This window comes from Leishmania panamensis (assembly GCF_000755165.1).
Source record: "Leishmania panamensis strain MHOM/PA/94/PSC-1 chromosome 35 sequence".
NCBI lineage: Eukaryota > Euglenozoa > Kinetoplastea > Trypanosomatida > Trypanosomatidae > Leishmania > Leishmania panamensis.
Genome location: NC_025882.1, coordinates 2,323,584 through 2,347,618, shown reverse-complemented (window position 1 = coordinate 2,347,618; position 24,035 = coordinate 2,323,584). Strand labels below are relative to the sequence as shown.

At 54.7% G+C, this 24,035-nt stretch overlaps 5 protein-coding genes and 1 pseudogene across 5 annotated transcripts, besides 2 other annotated features; all 6 read left to right on the top strand.

The window, feature by feature from the left end:
- Positions 1–689: 689 nt before the first annotated feature.
- LPMP_356440 (glucose transporter, putative) lies at positions 690–2,372 on the top strand (the record flags this gene model as incomplete). Its single annotated transcript, XM_010705270.1, has 1 exon — positions 690–2,372. One exon carries the CDS (start codon positions 690–692, stop codon positions 2,370–2,372), a length of 1,683 nt encoding a protein of 560 aa, XP_010703572.1.
- Positions 2,373–7,500: 5,128 nt separating this feature from the next.
- On the top strand, positions 7,501–8,526 carry LPMP_356430 (chaperone protein DNAj, putative; the record flags this gene model as incomplete). Its single annotated transcript, XM_010705269.1, has 1 exon — positions 7,501–8,526. The coding sequence occupies one exon, from the start codon at positions 7,501–7,503 to the stop codon at positions 8,524–8,526; it is 1,026 nt and encodes a 341-aa protein (XP_010703571.1).
- A 1,073-nt stretch (positions 8,527–9,599) lies between these two features.
- LPMP_356420 lies at positions 9,600–10,434 on the top strand (annotated as a pseudogene).
- A 2,434-nt stretch (positions 10,435–12,868) lies between these two features.
- Positions 12,869–13,768, top strand: LPMP_356410 (small G-protein, putative; the record flags this gene model as incomplete). The annotated part of the gene is made up of 1 exon (XM_010705268.1): positions 12,869–13,768. The coding sequence occupies one exon, from the start codon at positions 12,869–12,871 to the stop codon at positions 13,766–13,768; it is 900 nt and encodes a 299-aa protein (XP_010703570.1).
- A 432-nt stretch (positions 13,769–14,200) lies between these two features.
- Positions 14,201–15,372: a repeat region.
- A 2,646-nt stretch (positions 15,373–18,018) lies between these two features.
- On the top strand, positions 18,019–20,235 carry LPMP_356400 (hypothetical protein; the record flags this gene model as incomplete). Its single annotated transcript, XM_010705267.1, has 1 exon — positions 18,019–20,235. The coding sequence occupies one exon, from the start codon at positions 18,019–18,021 to the stop codon at positions 20,233–20,235; it is 2,217 nt and encodes a 738-aa protein (XP_010703569.1).
- A 907-nt stretch (positions 20,236–21,142) lies between these two features.
- Positions 21,143–21,679, top strand: ARL-3B (ADP ribosylation factor 3, putative; the record flags this gene model as incomplete). Its single annotated transcript, XM_010705266.1, has 1 exon — positions 21,143–21,679. One exon carries the CDS (start codon positions 21,143–21,145, stop codon positions 21,677–21,679), a length of 537 nt encoding a protein of 178 aa, XP_010703568.1.
- Positions 21,680–22,051: 372 nt separating this feature from the next.
- Positions 22,052–22,596: a repeat region.
- The last annotated feature ends 1,439 nt before the right edge of the window (positions 22,597–24,035 follow it).

The following is a 24,035-nucleotide window of genomic DNA, read 5'->3' as shown; positions in this document are numbered from 1 at the left end:
CTTGCTGCCCTCACGGGTGGTCTTGTAAGTCCTGCGGCGCTCGCACGCAAAGACGGGAGGGTCAGCGTGGCGCGTCTCTGGAGAGCTGCAGAGCGTGGTGCTGGCTTCCTCTCACTCTGCTCGTGTGAATATGACGCTTGAGAATCGATTTCGTCGCTTCGTTTCTGTCGTGTGTTTCCCCCTTTGGCTGTCACCGTCGCCGTGCGCTCGGAATGGGTGCGGGGACGCGGAATGACACATTGCCTCTCTTGCTAATTGTGCCTGGACTTGGCTGGCTATTCGAAGTAGCTGTGAATAGCAAGGACGGACCCTTGCTCTTGCGTTCGACGGACGGGTGGGCCATGCCGCCTCCACGTTGCCGGGTACAACGGCGCGATGGGGATGTTGCGGTGTAGTGCTGCGTGCACCGGTGCATGCTTGTGCGTGCGTGGCTGCCCACTACTCCCTCCACGCGTCCTTCATCTGTCCCCCTCCTACGTCCCTCCTATTTCTCTTTCCCCCGCCCCCACACGTTCAGTAACACGTTTACTGCGCTGCAGCTCTCACAGCAGATAGAACAGCACGAAACGCCTAGTTTCCAAGCACTCATTTTATGTTGCTGCTGACACCCCACTGCCCAGTGCTGTCTTTGCCGACCGCTATCCTGTCTTTCCTGCAGCCACCCCATTGAAGGCACTGCCCGCGCAACCATGAGCAGCAAGCTTCAGGCCAACGACCACCCCTCGGACTCCATATCGGAGAAGGAGCCGGCCCGCGACGACTTGAAGAAGTCCATCGATGACCAGAGCGACGCGCCTCCGTTTCTGTCGGCGAGCAACGCCAAAGTTATCCTTGTGCAGGCCATCGGTGCCAGCCTGAACGGCTACTCGATCGGCTTTGTTGGCGTGTACGCAACGCTGTTTGGCTACAGCACGAACTGCGCGAGCTTCAACAGCGAGCAGGGCTGCGTGACGGTGCCCAACGCCGACTGCAAATGGTTTACGAACACGAACAGCACGCCATTCTGTGGCTGGACCGATATCACGTGCCGCAGAACGTACACCTACACGAATCTTTCGGGCATGCCAGCTGCGATTACCCAATGCGAGGCCGACCCGCGGTGCAGGTGGTCATACAGTTCCCAGGAGTGCCAGAACCCGGTGGGCTTCTCGTCGGCGGAAAGCGGTATCTTTGCCGGCTCGATGATTGCCGGCTGCCTGATCGGCTCCATGTTTGCTGGTCCGCTTGCGTCGACGATCGGTGCGAGGCTCTCGTTCCTGCTCGTTGGTCTCGTGGGTGTTGTGTCGTCCGTGTTGTACCACGTGTCGTGCGCGGAGAACGAGTTTTGGGTGCTGATTGTCGGCCGCTTTGTGATTGGTCTGTTCCTGGGCGTGATCGGTGTTGCGTGCCCTGTGTACACTGATCAGAACGCGCACCCGAAGTGGAAGCGCACGATTGGGGTGATGTTTCAGGTGTTCACGACGCTGGGCATCTTCGTTGCTGCCGCGATGGGTCTTGCGCTTGGCCAGAGCATCTCGTTTGACCAGAACAAGGACCAGATGGTGATGGCGCGCATGCAGGGCCTGTGCGCGTTCTCGACCCTGTTCAGCCTACTGACGATCCTGCTTGGCATTGTGATGAGCGAATCGCGCGCGCAGTTCGGCGGCGGGGAGGAGGGCGCCATTGAGCTGGACCCGAACGAGTACGGCTACTTGGAAATGATCCCGCGCCTGCTGATGGGCTGCGTGATGGCTGGCACGCTGCAGCTGACTGGTATCAACGCTGTGATGAACTACGCGCCGACGATCATGGGCAGCCTTGGCCTGGCGCCGCTGGTGGGCAACTTCGTTGTGATGCTGTGGAACTTTGTGACGACGCTTGCGTCGATCCCGCTCTCGTACGTGTTCACGATGCGCCAGCTGTTCCTGTTCGGCTCGATCTTCACGTCGTGCATGTGCCTGTTCATGTGCGGTATTCCCGTGTACCCTGGCGTCAGCAAGAAGTTGGAGGTCAAGAACGGCGTGGCCATCACTGGCATTCTGCTGTTCATCCTCGGCTTCGAGGTGTGCGTGGGCCCGTGCTACTACGTGCTGACGCAGGACATGTTCCCGGCATCGTTCCGTCCGCGCGGTGCGTCGGTAACTCAGGTGGTCCAGTTCATCTTCAACCTGGTTATCAACGTGTGCTACCCGATCGCGACGGAGGGCATCTCTGGCGGTCCGTCTGGCAACCAGGACAAGGGCCAGGCCGTTGCCTTCATCTTCTTTGGTTGCCTGGGCATCATCTGCTTCGTCATCCAGGTGTTCTTCCTGCACCCGTGGGATGATGAGCGCGATGGGAAGAAGAAGGGGTCTCAACTTCAGGAGAAGGAGGAAATAGTCGACGATTCGTAAAGCAGCATAATTGGGTTTAATGAAATGCCAGAGGAGTGTGGCGTACTGATTTGCCTGTACGACATGTGCCTCATGTGGGATGTGCGCGAGGTCATGTTGTAGCCACCGATGGGAGTGCTTTGTTTGAGGCGTTGCACTTTTCTGATGTTTCAGCTGGTGGCTGCCTTTCCTCTGCGTTGCCTGCCTGTCTGTCTCTTTTTTCTCTATTGTTGTTGCTGCCCTCCCCCCTCCCCCTTTCTTCCGTCCTCCCTTTTTGTTTTTGTGTGTGTTTCTTTCCTTTTTACCTTTTTTCAACAAAACGTTCACTTTCGTGCATGTCATCTTTTTGTTGCTTTTCTGTGCGTTTGTAGTTTCAGCCCGACGTGCATCACCACATCACCACACGCTGCATCGATGCCTCCCCCCTCCCCCTTTTTTGTGCTTCATGTACGAATAACTGCTTATATATATATATATCTATTGCGTTCTCATTTTTGTGTGTCTCCGGCGCGTTTACCTTCCAACCGTTCTTCACTTCCCGTTCTCTTCCATCCTCTTATTCACTTTGGTTTGCATTCTGCCGTTTCTCTTTTTCGGGGAGCTGATTCCCCTTTGCAGGTGCACTTGCTTCTCTCTTGCGACGTCAGTTGCATTCACCCCTTCGCGTGTTGTGCTACCCCTTTTCTCTTTTTTTGGCCTTTGCACTGCTGTACACTCCAGTGCGGCAGCGTGTTTGCGACAATGCAGCTGAAGAGCCGCTTCGCTCCCCCTCTTCCCTTCCTCCAGATGTCGCGACGACGCAACGGCTTCGCCATGTTCCTGTGTTCTCGCTCTGCACCTCCTCTGCATGCGTGCCTGCGAATCAAATCACACGGGCTACCTACTCTTTCCGTTTGTTTTTAAGAAGTGGAGAGGTCACAGTGAGATTGAGAGAGGCTAGGACTTGTGGCATGATGGGTGCAAGAGACCCACTAACGCGGAGCACCACAGCAAAAATGTTAGTGATGCGAAAGGGACGATCTACGGAGGAAGAGAGGAACGGTAAAATAGGGGTAAAAAGGGAGAACCCATCGTTCACAGGAATATATATATATATATATATTTCTGCTAATGACTTCAATCAATACGACAAGCAAATGAAAATGACCGAGAGCGGAAAAAAACACCAGGGCATTTCGGGTTTACTAGGTGCCACTTTTTAGCACTACTCCGATGCTTCACTGCCACGGGTGTGTTCATTTCTGTTACTCTCTGTTTCGCTTCTTTTTGTTTATTTGCGTGAATAGGGCACCTCTTTCTTTTACACCGCAGATACAGGAAAAATGCGCACACACATTTATTTGTGCAGTGTATGTAGTGTATATGCTTTGTCGTTTTTTCTCTCGCTCGATGTATAGCTGTGGGTGCCTGTGCTCGTCTCTCGTGACTTCTTGCCTTTTTAGTTTTTTTTTGTCCCCCCCTCTCTCCTCCCTCTTGTCCTTCTCTCTCTGTCTTTTTTATTGTTTTCGTTTACCACCACTGTTTCGTACGGAAACAGAGAAAGCGTCCTCTTTTGCTTTGATTTTAGATTTTCTCTTTGCCCCTTCCCCCCTTTTTTTGCTTCTCAGCTTCGTTGTCTTACACTTCATGTGTAGGTTAGCTCTAGACTGCGGGCGCGGAAGTAGAACACGCAACACAAAAGAGAACAAGATGTAAACATAGACGTAGATGATCTCTCGTCCTTCTTATGTGTGTTTGTCGCTCGAGCACCTACTCTCTCTGTCCCTTCCCTCCCTCGCTTTCTCGGCCTCTTACTAAAAGGGAGTAAGGAGGATGAATTGGCACGCCACACAAACAAAACCACTGTTCTTCATACAGCGCAACCAACAGCTGCAGAACAGGAAGGACGGAGGAATAAGCCAATAAAGCGCGCCCGAGAGCCATCACAGTGAATGAAGAGGTGTAGAACTGGGCTGTGTCGGACGTCCGTTGTAGACTATCAAAACACCTCCGCATGTGAGACAGGCAGGCAGGCAGGATACTGAAGAATCACAACGAACAGTGCAGCAAAGAGTGGCAGCAGCGAACTCTACGCATATCCACAAGACTCCTCTCCTGGAAGATAGACAAGAGCATGCGAAGAAGCAGAAAGCAAGAAAAAGATCTTCGTTACACTTGCTGCTGCCAAAGAAGCCAAATAAGAAAGGAGGGGGGCCGTTTTGCAAATGTTCACTTTCACACCTTTACTTGTCCGGTAGCTCAAATGCATCTGGAGCTGAACGAAAAGGGGGAGGAGAAAACGAAATGTGCATTGAGATCTGTGTTCTGCGAGCGAGCAACTGCGATGCATTGGGAACAGCTTTCAGCCATATCCATGCAGAGGCAGTTCTGCTGACTGTGCATTTTGTTTTCTCTTCCTTATCCTTTCGGTTCCTACTGGCTCTTCTTAGCCTTTGCTTGCGTTTCATGGGACTGATGCATGTGTGGATATAGATATCTATATCCATTGCTCTTGTTTTGAAATCTAAGACTCCGCTCTTTACACTACTTTGCGCATGGCTCTCATACACCAGTCGAGGTAACCAACGAAGGGCGGTGTGAAGAACAGTAGAAGCATTGCTACAGTCCTTTTGCCTTTTTCTTCGTTTTCTTTCGTTATTGCTTCCTTTATGCCCTCTCTTCCTCCCCCTCCCCTCCCCCTTTTCAATACGATACGCCGTCACATCTTTCGCGTAGTGGCTCTCTTTTGCTTTTGCTCGTCCTTCACAAGAAAGGCATGGAGAGAGAGAGAGCGTCGTTCAGGCGCTCATCGTCTTTTTTTTCCTCCTTTATGAACTCTCCTGCTTACCGCACAAGTGAGCCACGCATTTTTCCTTTACAGGCAACGGTTAAGACTAGAGGCGACCATTATGAAGCACAGGGGTGGAGGAGAGCAATGAGAGCGCAACAAAGAAGAAAGACGGTCGAAAGTAACGTGCGCAGGATGTTGGAGCACGCACACACAGACACACCCACCCACCCAAAGGAAAAACAGACATATATGCAGTTATATATGACGATGTGGTCCAGTCTGCACTGCTCTCTTTGCGATCTTTTCACCGCTCCTTTCCTCCTCGTCTTTCCTGATCAGCAGATGGGCGAATCGGCTTGTATTACTGCTTTTACGTCTCTTTTTTTCCTCTCACCCACCCTTCTCCATCTTCCCCAGCAGGAGCTCATACGCGACTTCCGTCGTTCTCTCCGTTGCCTTCCTTTTTATAGTGGAGTCGCTCTTGTTCTCCGCAGTTTTTCTCCTCTTTCTCCTTCTGTTTATTTTATCTTTACGTTTTTCTTCTCTTAGCACATCATTGCGTGTGAGACGTCCGCAAAAAACTGTGCAATGGCATCAAAAATTACAGCACGGACTAAACAAGGGGGAAAAAGCTACAAGGCGTGCTAATGGTACGTGACATGGAAGTGCATGCTTGGTGCCGCGTGTGTCTACAAGCGTTTGGGGCATAAATGTCGATTGCGTGTATGGTGCGCCTCGCCTCTGCGCTTAAGCGTGCTTTGATGCTGGGACGCGCCTCGATATGCGGAACGGAGGGGGCGAGGGCTCCCCGCTAACGAGGGGAAAGGACTCCTTCAAGAGAGGGGCGCGGTGGTGCGGTAGTCTCTGCCAAAAAGTGCCCGTGCCGCCCCTCTTTTGACCGGTCCTGAAACGGGGCGACAATGCGCCCGACGGGAGAGAAAGAAGGGGATGGGAGGGGAGTGAAACGGCGGTGACACTGGGGCGTGCTGCTGAAGCCCCCCTTTTTCGCTTTGAAGCGTAGTATTCCTTACAAAGATACAAGCACGAGCACCTCACCGCCGCTTTCTCTCTCCCTCTCTCTGCCTTTCGTCGCTTACTTGCTGTGGTGCATCATACGCCATCAAATCCCTCCCGATCTAGAGTTTCAATACAACGCTACCCTCGTTACCTCTCTCTATACGCCTCCACTTCTCGCCTCGCTTCTATTCTACACTTCTTTGTCGTATTTCCCCTCGACCATGACGGGGTACACATGTGCCTATCGGGGTTCTTGGCCCTTGACGCACCTCCGATACACGCACACCTTGACGCGTGATGCGTGATGTGTCGCTGCAGCATCACCCCACATTTTATTGTTTGTGTGACAGAAAAGAAAAAAAGCAACAAAGCACGACGCTTTACCATTCCCATTTTCGACGCGCATACAAAAGCAACGAAAAAGACGCCCCAAAACGACTCATCGACAGTCTGGGATCAACAAACATCGAGCCAGCGAGTCTCTCTTTTGTTTTTTTCTTTTGTCGCCACTGCCGCCGTTCACGTCACCCCATCTGGAAACGGACGTGCGGGGGAGCATAAGAGTTCCTATTATATCTTTTTTATCTCCCTCCCACCCCACCCACCCCATTGTGACCCTACCCCTACACTGTTCTACTACACCACTCTTTTTGTGGTGACTTTCTATCCGCGAGCAGAAGCGCCAGCCGCTGTATGGCCTTTCCCCCCTACTCCGTTGTCCTCTGCCTTCTTCCACCATCACCTTTTTTTTTTCGCCTGGCGTCGCTTCCAGGTGGCGGCGTTCCTCGACTACTCGCTCACTTCGGTTACTCTTCTGTTGCACGCTGTTCCCGTTCGCATCGGTGCGTGTGGCTGTGAGGCAAGCTTTGACGATACCGAGGCGGGCTTTTTTTGTAGGCATTTCCCTCTCCGTGTTGGGTCGTGCACTACAGTGGGCGGGTCTCGTGTGGTAGCATTTCTCCCTGGTGTAAAGGTGTTGCCGCCGTAAAAAAGAAAACACCAATCCCGAGAGACACTTTTTGAGAAAAATACAGTGCGGGTGCTTACGCACCGCCTCACTGCTAGACCTGAGGAGAGGGACGATAGTGCCGCAGGGCTTGGGCTACCACAGTGTCCCTACTGTACGCGCTCCAGCACTGGCATCGCACATAGACAGAAGCATTTGTGTTCGACAACACTTGACCTTTCCACGCCTGCGTAGCTAAGGGGGTCCCATTCAGGCCGAGGATTCACGCGGAAACCTACTTGCTTGATCCACTCCCCTTTTTGTGTTTCCCGGTGTATGCGTGGGGGGCTGACAAGTGGTTTGACGTGGCTCTCAAAGGGACGAGTTCGCTCCCCAAAAAAGAAAAAGTAGAGCCGATGGGCGTGGACTATTATAAGGTGCTTGGCGTCAGCCGAAACGCCAAGCCGAATGAGATCAAGAAAGCATACCACCAGCTCGCCCTCAAGTATCACCCAGACAAGAACACTGACAACCGTGAAAAGGCAGAGCGCAAGTTCAAAGAGGTGAGCGAGGCGTATGACGTGCTCAGTGACGAGAAAAAGAAGAAGATCTACGACCTCTATGGCGAAGAGGGCTTGAAGGGTGGAGTGCCGGAGGACGGTGGTGCCGGTATGGGCGGCGCTGGCATGCCAACAGGCGGTATGCCAGGCGGCTTTCACGGCACCACGTACCACTTCTCCAGCACCGATGCCTTCAAGATCTTTAATCAGTTCTTCGGCTCGTCGGACCCGTTTGTGGGGGGTGAGGCCTTTGGCGGTGGTGGTCCTGGTCTCCATCGCGTTTTCCGCGGCTACGGCGGCCCGGAAGGATTCACCACGGGGTTTGGCACCCCACAGGCATCTCCGACGTGCGACGTGCCACCGATGGAGTATACGTTTGCGTGCACGCTGGAGGAAATCTACACTGGCTGCACAAAGAAGTTCAACGTATCCCGCAACACGCCATCTGGAGCAGAGAAGAAAATGTTCGAGGTGAAGGTGCTTCCCGGGTACAAAAAAGGCACGAAGATCCGCTTTGAGCGCGAGGGCGGGCGGGTGGAGGGGTACCCGCCAAACGTGCTGGCAGACATGGTCTTTATCTTGGATGAACGGCCACACCCACGGTTTGAGCGACGTAACGCTGATCTCCACACCACGTTGCACATCAATCTCAAACAGGCTCTGCTTGGCAGCACAGTATTCGTGAAGGGCATCGACGGCCAGACGATCTCCTTGCCTCTTAATGGCGTCAGCAAAAGTGGTCGCAAGCTGCGCGTGTCGGGATCTGGCTTGCCGGATCGCAAGACGAACCGCAAAGGCGATTTGTACGTGACCATTGCAGTTGATTTTCCCGACGTGTTGACCGAAGACACGAAACGCTTGATTGAGCAGTGCAAATTCTAGCCCGGTTGCAAATGCTTTTTGTGTGCAGCCAATGGGAGGAAGGAAGGCGAGGAGTCAGACTATAGGCAGGAGAATTGGTCACGTCTGACCCCAGCAACTGAGTCTGCGCTCTGCTTGGACACTTTCGCGACGAAGTTCCCATCCTCTCCCCCTGCCTTCACTTCAGACGTCTGATTTGCGAGCTGCGAACTATCATACCCAAGTAGCCTTTCCTATACGCGCTATCCGTGGGTAATGGGACCGCGCCTCTCGCCTTCTCGCAAGCCTCCCACGAGCCTTTACCTCCTCTTACTTTTCTCTTTATTCTTATATGCACCTCGGACGAACATACCGCCAAGTCCATGGCAGCAAAAAGTGAAGAAAAAAGAGCTGAAGAGAAGGCACCCACCTGTCTGCGCAGGTTTTCTTTGGTTTGCTCTCTTTGGTGTCCGCGCAGCCGAAGAGAACAAAGCGCAAAAACAAAACAAAACGAGTGAAGACCTCCGCCAAGCGAAGAAATAAAAACTCCCCCAAAGCAGAAGCGGCGCCAAATGCGACGTACCGAACTCAGCCACATCGTCTACGTGTCACAAGACGCTGCCTCATCTTCGTCGAAGGCGCACGTGCTTCAGTTGCTCGTCAATCTACGGAATCCCTCTTCCACGCACTAGACATATCATCCTCCCTCTCCTTCCCTTCCCCACTCTTCTCACATTTGTGAAGGCTCGCGCGTGCACACAGCCCTGGCTTCGACGCCGGAGCCGAGTGCTCGATCAGGAGCCACGGCGCACGCTCCTTGCACCTATCGTGGCGCGGCGCCTCTGTGTCGCTCTCGGCCGCCGTGCAACGCAGCCCCACACTGTCTCTGTTTTACTCTGTCATCTCCCCTCTACTGTGCCCACGTGCAAAAATGCTTGACCACCTCACGTACAAAGGCCATCCACACCCTGAAGTAAACCACCTGACACTGTGTACTCCCGCCAACTTGCACACCGATCCCACACACCGTATTCTTCCGCGACACCGTGTAGTCATGCGAGGAGTGGAAGCAGCTGCACACCCTGTGGCGCCTGCTTGCCCTGGGTCATTGAGACATGCCGACGATGGCATCCCTGAGGGGCGCGACGACCCGTGTGAATACGCTTATTGAGGTGAACCGAGCACACGTTTACAAAATGATGGACCCGCACGAGCTTGTGTCGCAGCTACTGGAGAAGCTTGTGCTGCGCAAGATGCAGTTGACAGCGCTGGGGGCAGCGGCTGTCGGTGAGATGCCACGTGAAGAACGACCCTGCTGTGTGGTTGCCGATGCTGCAGGAGCTGGTGGAGCTCGGGGGAGAATGCGGCCTGCCTTACCCACGGACAAGGGCGAAGTCGCCGTATGATGCGCCGCACTCGTTTGGTGCAATGAAGGACATGCAGATGACTTACTACTGGTTACTGGCCAACTTCTCCAAGTGCCTGCTGGCGTCGATCTACAAGAGACAGGCCACGCCAAGTATGAGCAGAATGGCGGTCCGTGTTAACTACTTGGGCAGCTGATGCTCGAGGCGCGCTGCGGTTGCATTCACAAGGTGTAGCCACTGCCTTCGTAGCGGATGGTAGTCAAGTTCACTACCTTTGCTTAAGTACGTGACGCCGCAGGTGAAGCCCAGTTACATCCGGATGCTTGCGGATGAGGTGGGTTGCTCTCTGCACATAATCCTGCTCTACGAGATCGAGGGCGACCTGGCTGAGGGGCACCTGGCGGCGGCGGAAGTGCCGCGCTTGTGGAACAATAAGATGAAGGAATACATGGCCGTTCTGATGCCTCAACGCGACGACGTCGTGTCGAAGTGCATTTGCACGGGCTACATCAACCCCATCCTGGCTAAGGCGGAGGCGATCTGGGGGATCTGGGCCTCCTTCTCGAGAGGGGTGAGGTGCTAAGCTAGGCAACCGGCGAGTCACTGAACCCATGCTATCTATGCAAGCACCTGGAGCGCTGCTACCTACACAGCGTGGGCGGAAGCTCTGCGCCTGTCACGCCCCTGCTGCCACGCACCGCTCGTGCGAGCTCCATCGCCCTGGTCCTCCTCTTCGTCTTTCTGAGTCAGTTGAGGTGTCGCTGAGTGGCACTTGCGACTCTCCACAGTCCCATAAGCGTGCCATCGGTTCTCTGGCGTGTGACGCCTCCGTGCTCCTACACAAGTGGTGAGGCATTATGATTCTGTGACCGAAGCGCGCGTGTCGCGCCGCCGTCGCTTTTTCTCTTCTCCTGTCTTTTCGTCTTTCTTTCACCACGCTTGCCGCGGGTTGTGCGCTGTGCTCTCCTTTGTATTGCCCGCTCCCTTGACCAGGGGGCTTGATCGCCGACAGTTTCTCTTCTTGACGTGCTCTGCTCGCGTTTTCCCTTTTGCTTTTGTTTCGCGCCGTCATTGTTGTGAGCGCGCATGCAGGTGTTCTGCCGCTGTGCCCCCGAACAAACCCACGGGCGCCTGGATTTTCGGGAGAGGCCGTTGCTACGACTCAGGTCAGTACCTCCTCCTTCCTTTCCTTATCCTCCCCTCTGCGTGCGCACGACGACGCAAGCGCAGCACCGGCAGTGATGACAGGCGCCTATTGCCGGCGCGTTGCCAGCATAGTCACACAACTGCCACCGTCTTCGTGCCAGGGTCGCGGGTCCAAGCACACGGGCACAACGGGGGCCCTCGTTGGCTATTTCTGCGTTGTCTGACGCGCGCTTGTAACGCAAGCAGGGCTTCCATACATTCGTGCACTCCAAGCCTAGCAATCCCCCCCCCCAAAAAACGAAACACACAGCTGCACGCGCGGTGTTGTCACCATCCACTTTACTGTGCCTGCCTACTTCTAAGTGATATTGTTGCCTAGCAAACGCCAGCCGCTGGTTGCGTTACCTTTCTTGGCTGCGGTGATGCAGCTCGTCATCTTATGATCGTCACTTGATGTGACGCTGCTTGTCATGTGTGGTCGGGCGCCGGCTCCTGATTAGCTGGATCCTACACGCTGAAATTCCGATACGGTTTGTTTCACTCTCTTACCGGCTCTCCCTCTCTCGGTTTTCTTCTCTCGCCCTCTTCTTGGCAAGCTGTTCAGGTGCAGTGCCTTAAGAAGTTACATGCATTTTGATGTGAGGTGCACGGGTTTATTTTTCAGGTTTAGTCTCTTGTTTCGACGTGCTAGGAGCGCTGCTTCTTCAGGTTCGTTTTGCGTGTGGTACACGGATCACTGCCTAGGAGTCGACGTTGTCTCGCCGTTTCTCTTGGGTACTGTCTGAGTTGTGCAGACCAGAGAGCACTACCCTCACTGAGTGTTGTTGCGCATTGAGGGTTTTCTTTCGCATTTCTCGCTTTCTCGCTCGTGTATGTGTGTGGGAGGGGAGGGGGGAGCGGACGCCCGAGGCACCGTCGCCGCGAATTTGTGGGTCTTGTGACTCTGCGCCGCTTTTTCTTTGCTCACCAGAGTTGTTGAATAGTCGACTCTTGCTCCCCTTCCTGTAGGGTTTTCGGGGATTCACCAAACAGGCGAGGGGGAGCGGTGGCAACGGGTTCCCTCCAGTCGCTGGTGCATGGGAGGAGTTCCTTTCCTCCCTTGATTTCTGTGTTTCTACGTGGGCGTCATCTTGTGGGATTCTCTTCTCTTTTACCTTATAGGGGTAGTGTTTTTCATTCTCCCTCTTTCTCAGCGGAAGAGAAGTCGTGCAACGGTGCGCATTAAAGACAACATCTCCTGCCGCATTTTTCTCATCTTTGCCTTGGTGTGGATTCCAGTGACCGGTCTTATCACCATTTGACAAGCGTACTGCCACCACCTCTGCTCTTCATCACAGGGGAGAGACACCTGTAGTTTCTTCGTTTCGCCTGTTGTATCGCAGCGGGTGCAGTTGCTACATCAGGTGTCAAATTCCACCTCACCCCCTCGCCTGACTTCATCGTACATCACACACACACACACGTATACGTGCACACACCCTTTTCTTCTGAGATAAGCACCTCGTGACTCGAGCTCTTCTATTCATCTGTGTTGGCGGCAGGGCTCTCCGTTTGGGTTTATTATTTTCTTAGTTCCTTGTGAATGTGATTTGCGCATCAGTAACTCGTATTTCGCTTGATCTGATTCTCCGGTGTACATTCCAGGTGCGTACATCTACACGTAGGAAGTCGCCTCATTTGGTCGTCACAAGGGAGCTTCTGAGCGCCCCCCCACCTACACGTACACACGCCCTTCTTCTGCATGTGTTCTGTGAGCCTCTCTGCAGTGCTGCTCAATCGGTTCAGCGCGCTAAGCAACACCTCCACCCCCCTACTCCGTGTTTCGGTTTCGTTCTCGAAGAGCTTTGATATATTAGCGCGTCAGCATAACAATGCTGGACGAAGAGGAGAGTATCAAGGTGATCGTGGTCGGTGATGGCAATGTTGGCAAGACGTCTCTGCTGCACCGCTTTGTGAAGGGTTACTTCATTGATCAGTACCGCAAGACTATCGGTGCTGAGTTTATGGAGATGGATGTGTTTCTCCGATCCACCAATAGTACGGTGAGGCTCATGCTCTGGGACACCGCGGGGCAGGAAGTGTTTAATGCGCTGACGCAGGCTTACTACCGTGGCGCTGGTGCCGCCATTCTGGCATTTAGCAGTGTCGATCGCGATAGTTTCATGAGCGTTTCGGCGTGGAAGCAGCGGGTTGAGTCCGTGTGTGGCCCCATTACGATGGTCTTATGCCAGACAAAGTTTGACCTCTCTCACGAGGCTGTCATCACGAATGCGGAGGCGGAGAAGCTCGCCAATCAGCTCGAGGTGCCACTGTTTCGTGTGTCCACCAAGGACGACTTTAATGTGACGCAGCTGTTCGAGTTCGCGGCGCAGCGGTGTGTTGCGAGCGCGACGCAGGACGAGACGACCGAGGAGCAAGCAGACGACGTGGGGAACGTTGGTCGCTTAAATGAAACAGAGGAATCGACTGCAAAGGTGTCGGCTGCGGCGGCGTCTTCGATGGCCCCGGGGAAACAACATGGTGACGGTGGTGCAGTAACTGCCCATGCGCCTAGCACGGCGGCCGCGTTCCCCTCTCCACCAGCAGCCAGGAAGTCGAAAGCGTGCGGCCCCGATGCTATCGAAGAGGCTACTAGAACCGCATGCAACTCGAGCGGAGGCTGGAAAGAGGAGGAGAAGCCTTCGTCTAGGGCAAAGAGCACGGTAATACTGATGGATCGGAAAGGGAAGACCCATCATAAGAAAAAGTCCCTCAAGTGCCTCCTCTACTAGGTTATTTGTTCTTCCCTTTCTCTGCCTCTCTTCATAGCTTCCTCCACCCCTCTGTTTTCTTGCTTTCCTTGAACGAGGGTTGGACAATCCTGTGTCACTCATTCACGCGGATGTGCGTGCTGAACGTAATTCCTGTCGCATCCACCTCCCTTCATCTCTGCTTAAGTGCTTATCTATGCATGCGTGTGTGTGTGTGTGTTTCTTTCTTGTGTGAACCAACTGCTTACTTTGGTGCTTCCTTCGGCTGTTTCTTTTCCACGTATGTCGCGACACAACTGCTGTTTGTCCGTCAGCGCTTCACTTCCGATTGTTCTTTGCTGTCATACTTCAGCATCGATAGTTTGTTGTGCCTTTACGTTTCCTCTATTCTCTATTCATAGCCTAACGAACCACCGTCGCTACCTTTGTTTTTTTTTTTTCGTTCTGCTTCCGGTTGTTGTGAAGACATTCGAACCTGGTGTGATACCGGACTTCCCACGCGAGTTGCACGGACCACGTGAGGTTCGAGGCACATCTCGTTTGACGCTATGATCGTGCTTGCGGTGATGTGATTACGCGCACTTCACTCGCGCTGTATGGGCCTATGCTATTGGATGTCTATAGCTGCCCCCTTCTTCCCTGTGCCCCTTCAGAAGGACAGGCTGTAAAGTCTCGACGCACTGGCGCATCATTCTTCATGAGACCCCTTTCGCTTATCACACCCACACTTGTCAACGGCGTGCGGACACTCAGCAGAGAGTGGAATGCCCCCTGCTGCCGTGGACGTACTGCAGCATCCTCTTCCCTGCCGACGCACGTGTGGGCACGCCACCCAGACACGCTCCTCATGGCATCGACAAAAATGGGAGATGCAGAGAGCGAGTCCCCCCAAACAACAACGTCGTCTTGGAGCAGGTCCAAAAAGCCAGTGGTGGGAGAGCGATGCCCAGGGACTGCCAAGCAGCAGCTGGTGTGGTGTGCCGCATCTACACGGCATCCGGAGGCCAACTGAGCGAGAATGCCAGACGAAAAAGATGTAAGGGGATTCATACCGTACAGCCCCAAAGTGGATGTGTGCGCCATGTACGGCATCTCCTACATTCGGCCGGCTGGGTTGACGAGGCCCAGATGCCGAAGGCATGACATGATCACCCCGAATCACACCATCGTGTCCTCCAGACCCCGCTGTAGAAATCCCCCACGCTATACTGTGGGATGCCGCGACTGGAAGCGGCTCAGGGAGAAACATGGCACACAGGTCGATCACAGGAGCTCCGAAGGCCCTGATCTGAGGCGGGGCAGCTTTCTCCTTGGGTTCGTCCGGCATGCGCCTGGAAAACTCTCTGTTACCCGCGTGACATGCTGCCACTTCTACTCTTGAACAGGGCCCTGGAAGCGGCTCGCTTGGATCGAGGCGTGCAGGCCATCCGAGTCCACCTGATGCCGATTGCGCAGCACCCATCGGATGAAGGGACGAAGAAGGACGGCAAGACCTCGTGAGGCGCATGGTCCTGGCAGGACAGCTTGGGAGGTTCGTGTGAGACGACGAGGATTTGTCCATGGTGTCACGGGTATAGGTGAGGTGTGGTTGGGGGCGTATTTCGTGTTGACTTGTTTGTGGGAGAGGAGGCATGCTGAAGCAGTATCGTTGGTTTCGAACTCGATAACCCACTCTCTCCCCTCTCGTTCTCAACACTGTCTTACCCTCCCCTTACCGTCTCTGTGGCGGGCAGAACCGCTACGAAAACGCCGTGCAGCAAAGACGACTACACACGCCAGCAGGGCCTCATTCGCTCCCAAAGGGCACATGGAAAGTCACAGAGTCCGGCGTTGTTTCACCAACGACACATTTATCCCGTGTGCGTGTGGCACACGGGAGATGATGCATGCGGCTGCGCGCGATGGAGGCAGAGCAAAGAAACCCCCCCAGAGACGTTCTTCATGTCAGTTCTCTCGGTCTCATATTCACGAATACCAAAAGGTACTCGAAACCTGCAAAATACGTTCGACGAGAGGCGGCACGCTTCCAGGGTACTACCTAATGAGAGTTTAGAAGATATGCAAGCACTTGGTCGTAGCGAAGAGTAGTACTCTGGCCCGCCTCACATGTTGCACAGGGTGCCTGCCGGACGTGCAGAGAGGGCCAGAGGCTGATTACACATGCACACACGCCCCCACAAACATCGAGAGGCGCCATCACTAAGCCCACTTCGGAAAACCAAATAGTTGGAAAAGGGAGGATATTACTTTCAATCAGTCAGTCGAAGAAGATCAAAATTTTGAGAACAGCGCCGGAGTAGCGTGAGCGAGGGGGCAGCGGCGGAAGCGGGAGGGGGGGAGGACATGGGATTCCGGTCGTGGAGTCGTTTTGTTCTGCTCGACTTTGTGCACATGCGTAGACGATAGAATAGCGCGTGCGGCTTTTCCTGAGCTGTAGACTCGCATCCCGACCTCTTGTCCCTCGTCTTCTACCGCACAGCCACATGGCATTATTTTTTTTTTTTCGATATGTTTACTCTCTTTTCTCTACCTCCAGCGGCTTCAGAGCGCACCTGTTCTGCTCACATACCCCACTGTGCACTCAACCGTCACCCCCCATTCCCCTCCTTCTCTTGCCTTATGTTGTGCACTTTGTCATCCTGTGTGTATACTTTTTCGTTTGCTTATCCGTCCAGCGTGGGACACGGTGCATTCCTTCTTCTCCCCATTTTGTGTCTCTTGATCTCGCTCTCCCTTTGTTGTGCATCGTATGTGTGCACGACTGTGGATGTGCATGAATGTCTGTCGTTTCCTACTTTCCGCTGCCCACCACCAACCGAATCAGAAGGGGTAAACGCCAACACCATTTAGGGGCTCTCCTTTCTCTGAGGCATCCCCCCACTTTCCATTCTCATGACCCCCTTTCTCTTTCTCCGTGTTAGGTCTTCATCGATCTCCCTGTCTCTCTCTCTCTCTCTCGTTCTGTGTAAATCCTAATGCTGCTTTCCTACATGTTGTGGCGCCTCTGTTCTTGTACATGTTTGCAATGGACTTTTACTCCGTGTCGTTCTCGCCACCCTCTCTCACTCCAAATAAGTGCGATTGTGTGCGTGCGTGCACAAGCACAGACCCACGCGTGCATTCACGCAGCCATCACGGAAGGGAAGCCGAACATACCCGCGTTTGCTAACACAGACGTAGAAGTCAGAGCGTGCCCTTTGTGAGAGCCAGCATGAGTGGGAGGAGAGACGCTCTCTGCAAAAACTGCAGTTGGCTTCGCGCCATGCTCTTGTTGCCGGCGCTGAAGAGATACCCTACGGTCACTGTGCGGGTTCATGCAAGTCTAGTAATCTTAGTGTCCACCTCCGCCGCCAGAGTCACTCCCTCTGTTTGGAAAGTGCACTGCCTAGTGACTCCGTCGTGTGTGTGTGTGTACTGGTGCAGCTCGTGATTGATTCCCCCACTGACATTGCTTCCTCATGCCACGACTACTTCTCTCCCCAATACGTCTGTTCTCCTCTCTTCCCTTCTCTCTCTCTTTCTTCCTTGCTCATGTGTTTCTTCATCGGCACTACCGTGTAGTCTGGCGCGTGGTTTGCACGACGTATTGAATGACGTGCTCGATGAACCCCAACTGTGCAACTTCACTGGCCTTTTCACAGTGTTTCTTTACCTCCTCACTAGTGGGCGGACGTGTCACTACACGACCGTGGCGCTGGCCACAAGGAAAAGAGACGCTCACTTTTCGTTTTCTTCCTCACCCCCTCGCCCGGCACGCTGACGCCCATGTTGAGGGGTGTCTCTCACGTACTAACACAAACAAGGTGAGGGCCACTTTTTACGAGGCAGGGAGAGGGACCGCAGCCGCTCAGTGCGTGTTAGCCCATCTCGACAACTTCACCGCACGACGAAAGCACCGTGTCAACACCCACCCTCGCGTCCTCTTCCTTTCCCGTGGACACACGCACGCACACGCACTCCCGCTTCATTGGCTACTGCACGCAAAGAGGGAATCAACGTTGAAAAGGAAAGTTGTTGTGCGCTGTGTGGCACGACTCCACGAGCCGAACCCCAATTTGGCGTTTGTCTTCTCCATTTGCTCAGTGTGGCCTTCTCTTTCTTCTTTTGTGCGCGCTGTGGTGGTGTGTGGTGTCTTCTCCTCGGACTCGTCTGCCCTCTGCTTTGCTCACCTTTAACGCTCCGCACGTGTCTTTTTTCTTCTTTTCTGCTTCAGCCCCCCCTTTTTTCTAGGTAAGTCCGATGCCCCCGATGCGATTTGATCCTTTTCAGGCATGTCCTTCATGAGCTACGTGTGGTCTCTCTGGGGCCCTTCTCCCGCCTCCGCCGACTACACTCCGAGAGGTGGCAGTGGCGCGTCGGCCCAGCAGTTAGGCAGCGGGTTGTGGCCTCTCTCCGCTCAGGTGCGGGAGGAAATGAAGAGAGGCACACGCTACAACATGAAGGTTGTGCTGCGCGGCACCCGCGCCACCGGCAAGAGCACTTTGCTGGCGCGTCTGAGCGGCCACCCGCTGCCGGTGCGGTACACCCCGTCCACCGAGCTTATCGCTTCGACAATGCGATTGCAAGGGGAGCTTTGCGCCCCGCACGAAGGGACGAAGGTCGACATCTGGGAGGTGGTTGAGGAGGGTCGCCAGCGATCTGCCTCTTCATTGTCCGAAAACCCCGGCACTGAAGTGGCGGCCCATGTCTCGACAGTACAGCTGCACGAGATTCTGCGTCTGGCGACAGATGCACGGTTGCTGGACATATACTCGAGGTGCCAACTCGTTATATTCATGATCGACCCTCGTCAGCGCAGCTCATGGGAGTACGCAAAGCAGGAAACTCTGCACATTCCACCCACGTGCTGCATCCTGTACGCCCTGAACTTCTCCGATGTGGGGCCACTAACTGCCACCAGCGATACCGTCGCACTGGATGAGGTGGAGTCATGGTGTAATCGTGTGCGTCGAGCTACCACAGGCTTTATACATCGCGTGCTAGAGGGTCGCCAGGCTCCAGCTGAATTCTCGGTGCGTGCCATGACGGCGGTGCTGAGCGCTCAGACGGGTGCTGGAATGCTGGGCGTCCTGCGAGCTCTGCACGTGGCCAGCACACTGGTACGCATCTCCGCTGAGGAGGTGCGAGTGCAGGAACTCTTAGCCCTCCTAGCGCGTCAGCAGGCCGTGTCTATTGCTGATTGCCAATCATTACCCACCCCACCAGTCGGCCCAGCATCAGTTGAGGGCACTCATGCTGACCAATCGCCCGCGTCAGGGACGGCACCGTCTGGTGAGGCGCTGAGAACTGAGCCACACACCCAAGCATCATCACTGCCTCCGTTTTCCAACACTTCTGTAGGGTATGCATTGAATACTGCAGCGCCCAGCTCAATGAGAGATGCTGCACAGGCACCACACCATCCCTTTCTAGCGACCCCCGAGGCGAAGACATGCACGACGCCAGCGTCGCAACCAGACTCGGGCGGCCTGATAGTGCAGCACCGCTCCAGCACTGTCGCGGTTGCTCTCCATAATAAAACAGGCGGCGCTCAGGGTGACGGGAAAGTCACCAACCCGTACCAGACCTCGGGCACCCGTCCGATAAGCGACTCGGAGGCCATGAGACTGTTTCTGGGCGCTAGCGACTCCGTTGCATCGGGTAGGTCGTCACCCCGCTCGTCCTCCTCCTCTGTGCCCGGTACGACGAGCGGCGGTGGCTGGGTGGGGACAACATATTGCCCCACCGCGCATCTGCCCGTCGTCCCTAGTGCAGCGCCATCAATCGTGAATCTAGCTCACGAAGGGCTGGCACAAAACAGCTCTGCTGATGCCTGTGCCAACACAGGGGTCTCTGGCTTGACGCCTCCACCACTGTCGACGAAGCCGCCTTCTCCACTGCCCACTCCCCAGGTTGTGCGACCGCCAGCAGAGGAGCTGGTAGTCTCTCTGGCTACCAATATGGTGCATGACGTGAGTGTACCTGTGGACAACTTCTTTGCTGAAGAGAGAGAGAAAGGCGAGTTGACTGGCGAGGCTTCAGAGGGCGATCCTGCGACACCACTTTCTCCTGCACCGCAGTCAGTAAGCCCTGTCTTGCGTACCGCCCGCACATTGACAACACAGCGTGTAGTGCGGAGGGAATGCATGCACATCTCTGGTCAAACAGCGGCCCCAGACCCTGTTTTTCACGTTGACGTGTCCACCATCCTCGCGCAGATGACGGCTGCTCTCACGGCTGATGTGTCTATCCCCACTGCAGGCGGTGATTCTCACAAGGCGGTGCTGCAACACGCCACCCAGCTCGACTCCGCACAGCAGGAGGTGCTGTCGGTAAAGAGCGCGAAAAAGTTGCCGTACTCGGCGCCTGACAGCTCTGCCGCTCGTGGGCGCCACCACCACCACCACCGAAAGAAGCACCGTGATGCGGCAAACAGGAACGCGACGACCGCCGTGACGGAGACACCGGAGAAGGTGGACAATGGAAGCTTTGACTTGGTTCTCGTGTAGGCATGCAGCTGCTGCGATAGGAGTGATTGCAAAGAGGCGAGGAAGGCGGATGGGTGGGGAAGGGAGGGGCGGCGTGTCCTACATAGCTAGCAGCGCTCTCGCACATCCTTCCAGCATGCTTCTCCATCTCTACCTTTCCCCGCTGCCTCTCTCCCACACCTCCATCCATCCTCGGAGACAAAACGACGATGAAAGGTAGGCAGAAGGCAACTCGGAAATATGCGTGAAAGCGGCAGAGAAAATTGTCAAACTGCTCGGGTATCTGCGTTGAGTATTTCGACTACACAAAAGGCCTGTACACGACATACACGTGCATAGCAGAAGAGAGGTGTTGTGTGCTGCTGTGCCTGTGCGCCTGCGTCTGTAGCTTTGAGGTGGGCACTGCCTGCGGCTTCCATGCTGGGATTCACCACTCTCGACACTTGCATCCCTCTTTCCTCTTCTTTAGCGCGCAGAATACTCTCCTCTCTGTTGCAGACGCTGCTGTGGTGTACAGCCCCCCACCCCCCCCTTTTGTAGCCGCATAGCCGCGTATGTGAGCGTGTTACCTTTGCCATTTCACTCTCCCCACGTGTCCGCTCTCTCTCTCTTCTCTTCTTTCTTTTCTGCGCTGCCGTTTTCGGTTTTCCGCCTCCCACTTTTTGTAGAAGTGGATGCGGTGACGCAACAGAGATCGGAGCCAAGCAGGGGTACCTCCTCAACATTCTTGCCGGCACCGCTCCAACTATATGCGCCTGCAAAGGCCACCGCACCGTGTGGTGACGCCCTTACCACCACTTCTTCCTAACGCTGAAGTGCAACACGCATCGTCGGGCCAGAGGCGAAGACAGACAGAAGTGGAGACACTAACTGCCGTGCCCACGTGGGTGAAACGGTCATTGCAGAAGAGGATGAAGAGGCGACTGTCATGGGGATCTTAGACTTCTTGGTGCGTATCCGCCGCATCAGGAGACCGGCTGGCGTTTTAATCCTAGGTCTCGACAACGCTGGCAAGACAAGCATTCTGCGTCAGCTCAGCGACGAGGACGTCTCTAACGTGGCACCCACGCAGGGATTTCAGATTAAGAAGCTCGTCTCCGGCGGGATCAAGCTTAACGTGTGGGATATGGGAGGCCAGCGTGCGGCGCGCTACTACTGGCGTCAGTACTTCAAACAAGCCGACGTCATCATCTACGTTGTGGATGCGGCCAATCCCCGACGCATTCACGAGGCACGCTGTGAGCTGGAGCACCTCCTCGAGGAGGAGAAGGTGGCTGGGGTGCCAATGCTTTTCTTCGCGAACAAGCAGGATCTACTTGGTGCGCTGTCGGTAGAAGAGATTACTGTAGCGCTTAACTTGACAGATTTGCGAGACCGGCGCTGGCACATTCAGGCGTGCTCAGCCAAGACAGGTGAGGGGCTGGATGAGGGCATCAGTTGGGCTGTGAAGCAGGTGAAGAAGTAACCAGCGGTATCGTTGCTACATGCCTTGCCTTCATCCCAGTAAGCAGCGAGGCATCTTCTCCCATGTTTCTCGACTTCTTTGCTGAGCTGATGGCACGTTTTGGTGCAGCTGTTCTGCTCCTCTTAATACACTATGCAAACTACTCGGCTGTGCCGTATTACCCCCACACTTTGTTGTGTGTGTGTGTGCCGCTGTGGTGTCTGAATTGAAGGGCTCCACCTACTCTTCCTGTCTTTGCACTGCACGCGCCGGGTTTATCGTGGCCTTTCACACGCGTTTTGTGCTATGCTTGAACGTCTTCTCCACCCTTTTCTTCTATGCGCATGGACACAAGCGTCTTTCTCCGCCTTTCTCATGTTCCCCTCCCTCCAATGGTGATGTGGGGCATCGCAGCGCGCAGCTTCCAGGGTCCAGTGCCCCCACTCTGCGCAGGAACGCCAGGCAGCCCTCCTTGCCCTGTCAGCGCCCATCCCCCCTGGTGCTGACAGGGCCAAGTGCCTGCAGCGTGGGGGAAGTCAGAGCGATGTATCGCTGCGGATGTCGGCTGCCGGGTCCTGTGATGGCGTAGCGTTGGAGCGGCCTGCGTCTGTAAAGACGTTTGTGCCACCCATATGATGGGCGGAGTGTCAACACGATGCGAACGCGTCCCACTCAGCCCCCACGCTGCCTAGTGGCGTGGGGAGCCTGAGCCACCCCGAAGAGGGATGCTTCCGGTGGCGACTGGCAAGACGGGGGCTGCGGTGAGGCGGCCTGCGAGGCGGGGATGTGGGTAGCGTTTGAGACAGAGGCCGTGCTCAGTTGGCTGAGTGGGCGCAATGGTCCACCACGTGTCTTGTGCTGCATCGCACTATGCGGATGGGCCTTGACAGGCCTAAGGATGTCGGATTTAGCTCACGTGGTATGCGAGAGAGTGAACAAGCTGGAGCATATCTTCCTCATGTCACTCTGCTGCTTTCTTTTTCCTCCTCTTTTTCCCTTTTCTTTTTCACCTTCGCTTATCCCTCTCTGTGTATTTTTTTGTTTTCGCGTTGCGAAGGCACGGTGGCGTGAGGCCGGAGTGTCAAGCAGATGTCGAGTTGGAGAGATGCAGAGCGGGGGGAGTGTGAGTGGGTGTGAGTTTGGGAGATAGTATGAACATCGCGCTCCTTATTTTATGTTTCTCTGAAGGTGCGTGCGGTGCAGTCTGCCAACCCCCTTTTTTGAGCACTGTTTCTCTGGCTTCGCGTGCGGAGTGCTAGCGCTTGAGTGCTTTTTCTCTCTCTTTTACCTCGGTTTCAATGCGGATTTCCCCTCCTCTTCACTCACTCACTCACTCATCATCCTCCACACGCTGACACTTCTATAACCCATTTCGTTTTTTTTTTGAGCTCAAACATATTTGAGTAATGGCTGAATTGTTCTCCCCTCCGCACCCCGCCACCTGTGCGTGTGCGCGTGCTTGTGTCTGTATGCCGGCCTTGCGTTGAATTCCAGGGAGATAGACGCAGCAGTGACAGTGCGGTGGGTCGAGCGGAAAGCGATGTTCCCTCTTCTTCTCCCTGTTGCACACAAAGAAGAAGAAACAATACGAAAAGCGGCAAACAGATCAAATATGTTCACTGCACGAAAGGCTTACGCGGTCATACCCAGGGATTGGCGTGCACTCGAAACAAACGTGTGCTCACAGACTGCATCGTTCTACTGAGCTCTCCGACATTACCCTTGGCGGTCTACTGGTTGTTACATCTCATGCTTTTCTATGTGTGTGTGTGTGTTCAAGTCTCACATGCTCTGCGTCTTGGGTGCCTCCCTTCAGACATTTCGCTCCGAAACGCGAACCCGACATGTTTGCGAGATATAGACACTAAAAAAAATTGGCATCCTTACTCTCCTTTCTCCCATCTCTATCCTCTACACCAATGGGCACGTTCACTCTTTTACTGTTGTCCACCGCCTTGACACCATTATCGCGACACCTCTGTATGACTTTCCCCTCCATCCCCTTTCATTCAGTTCGCGACAAGGTTACCTGCACGTGCCTGTTTAATATTTTTTTCCCTTTCCGTTGTCTCCGAGCACGTCCTTGAGTCGTCGTTATTTCCCACCCACCGAGACAGGCACGACACACATTTGCTCTTCGTGAACATTTGTATCGTAATCACAGGCAGCTCGACGGCTGCCTCGCCCTCTACACGAGACAAACCTCGCCGCGGTACTAAACGGCAGGGGGCGTTTCTCCTACCCCTCTCGTATTCCTTGCCGCCTCTGAAGACCCATGTGACACCCTGTGTATCGACACTCTCCGCGCTCTCCCTTTTTTGTGTATCGGAAAGAGAGCCAGAGGAAGGGATAGCCGACATTGTGCACCCACAAAGGA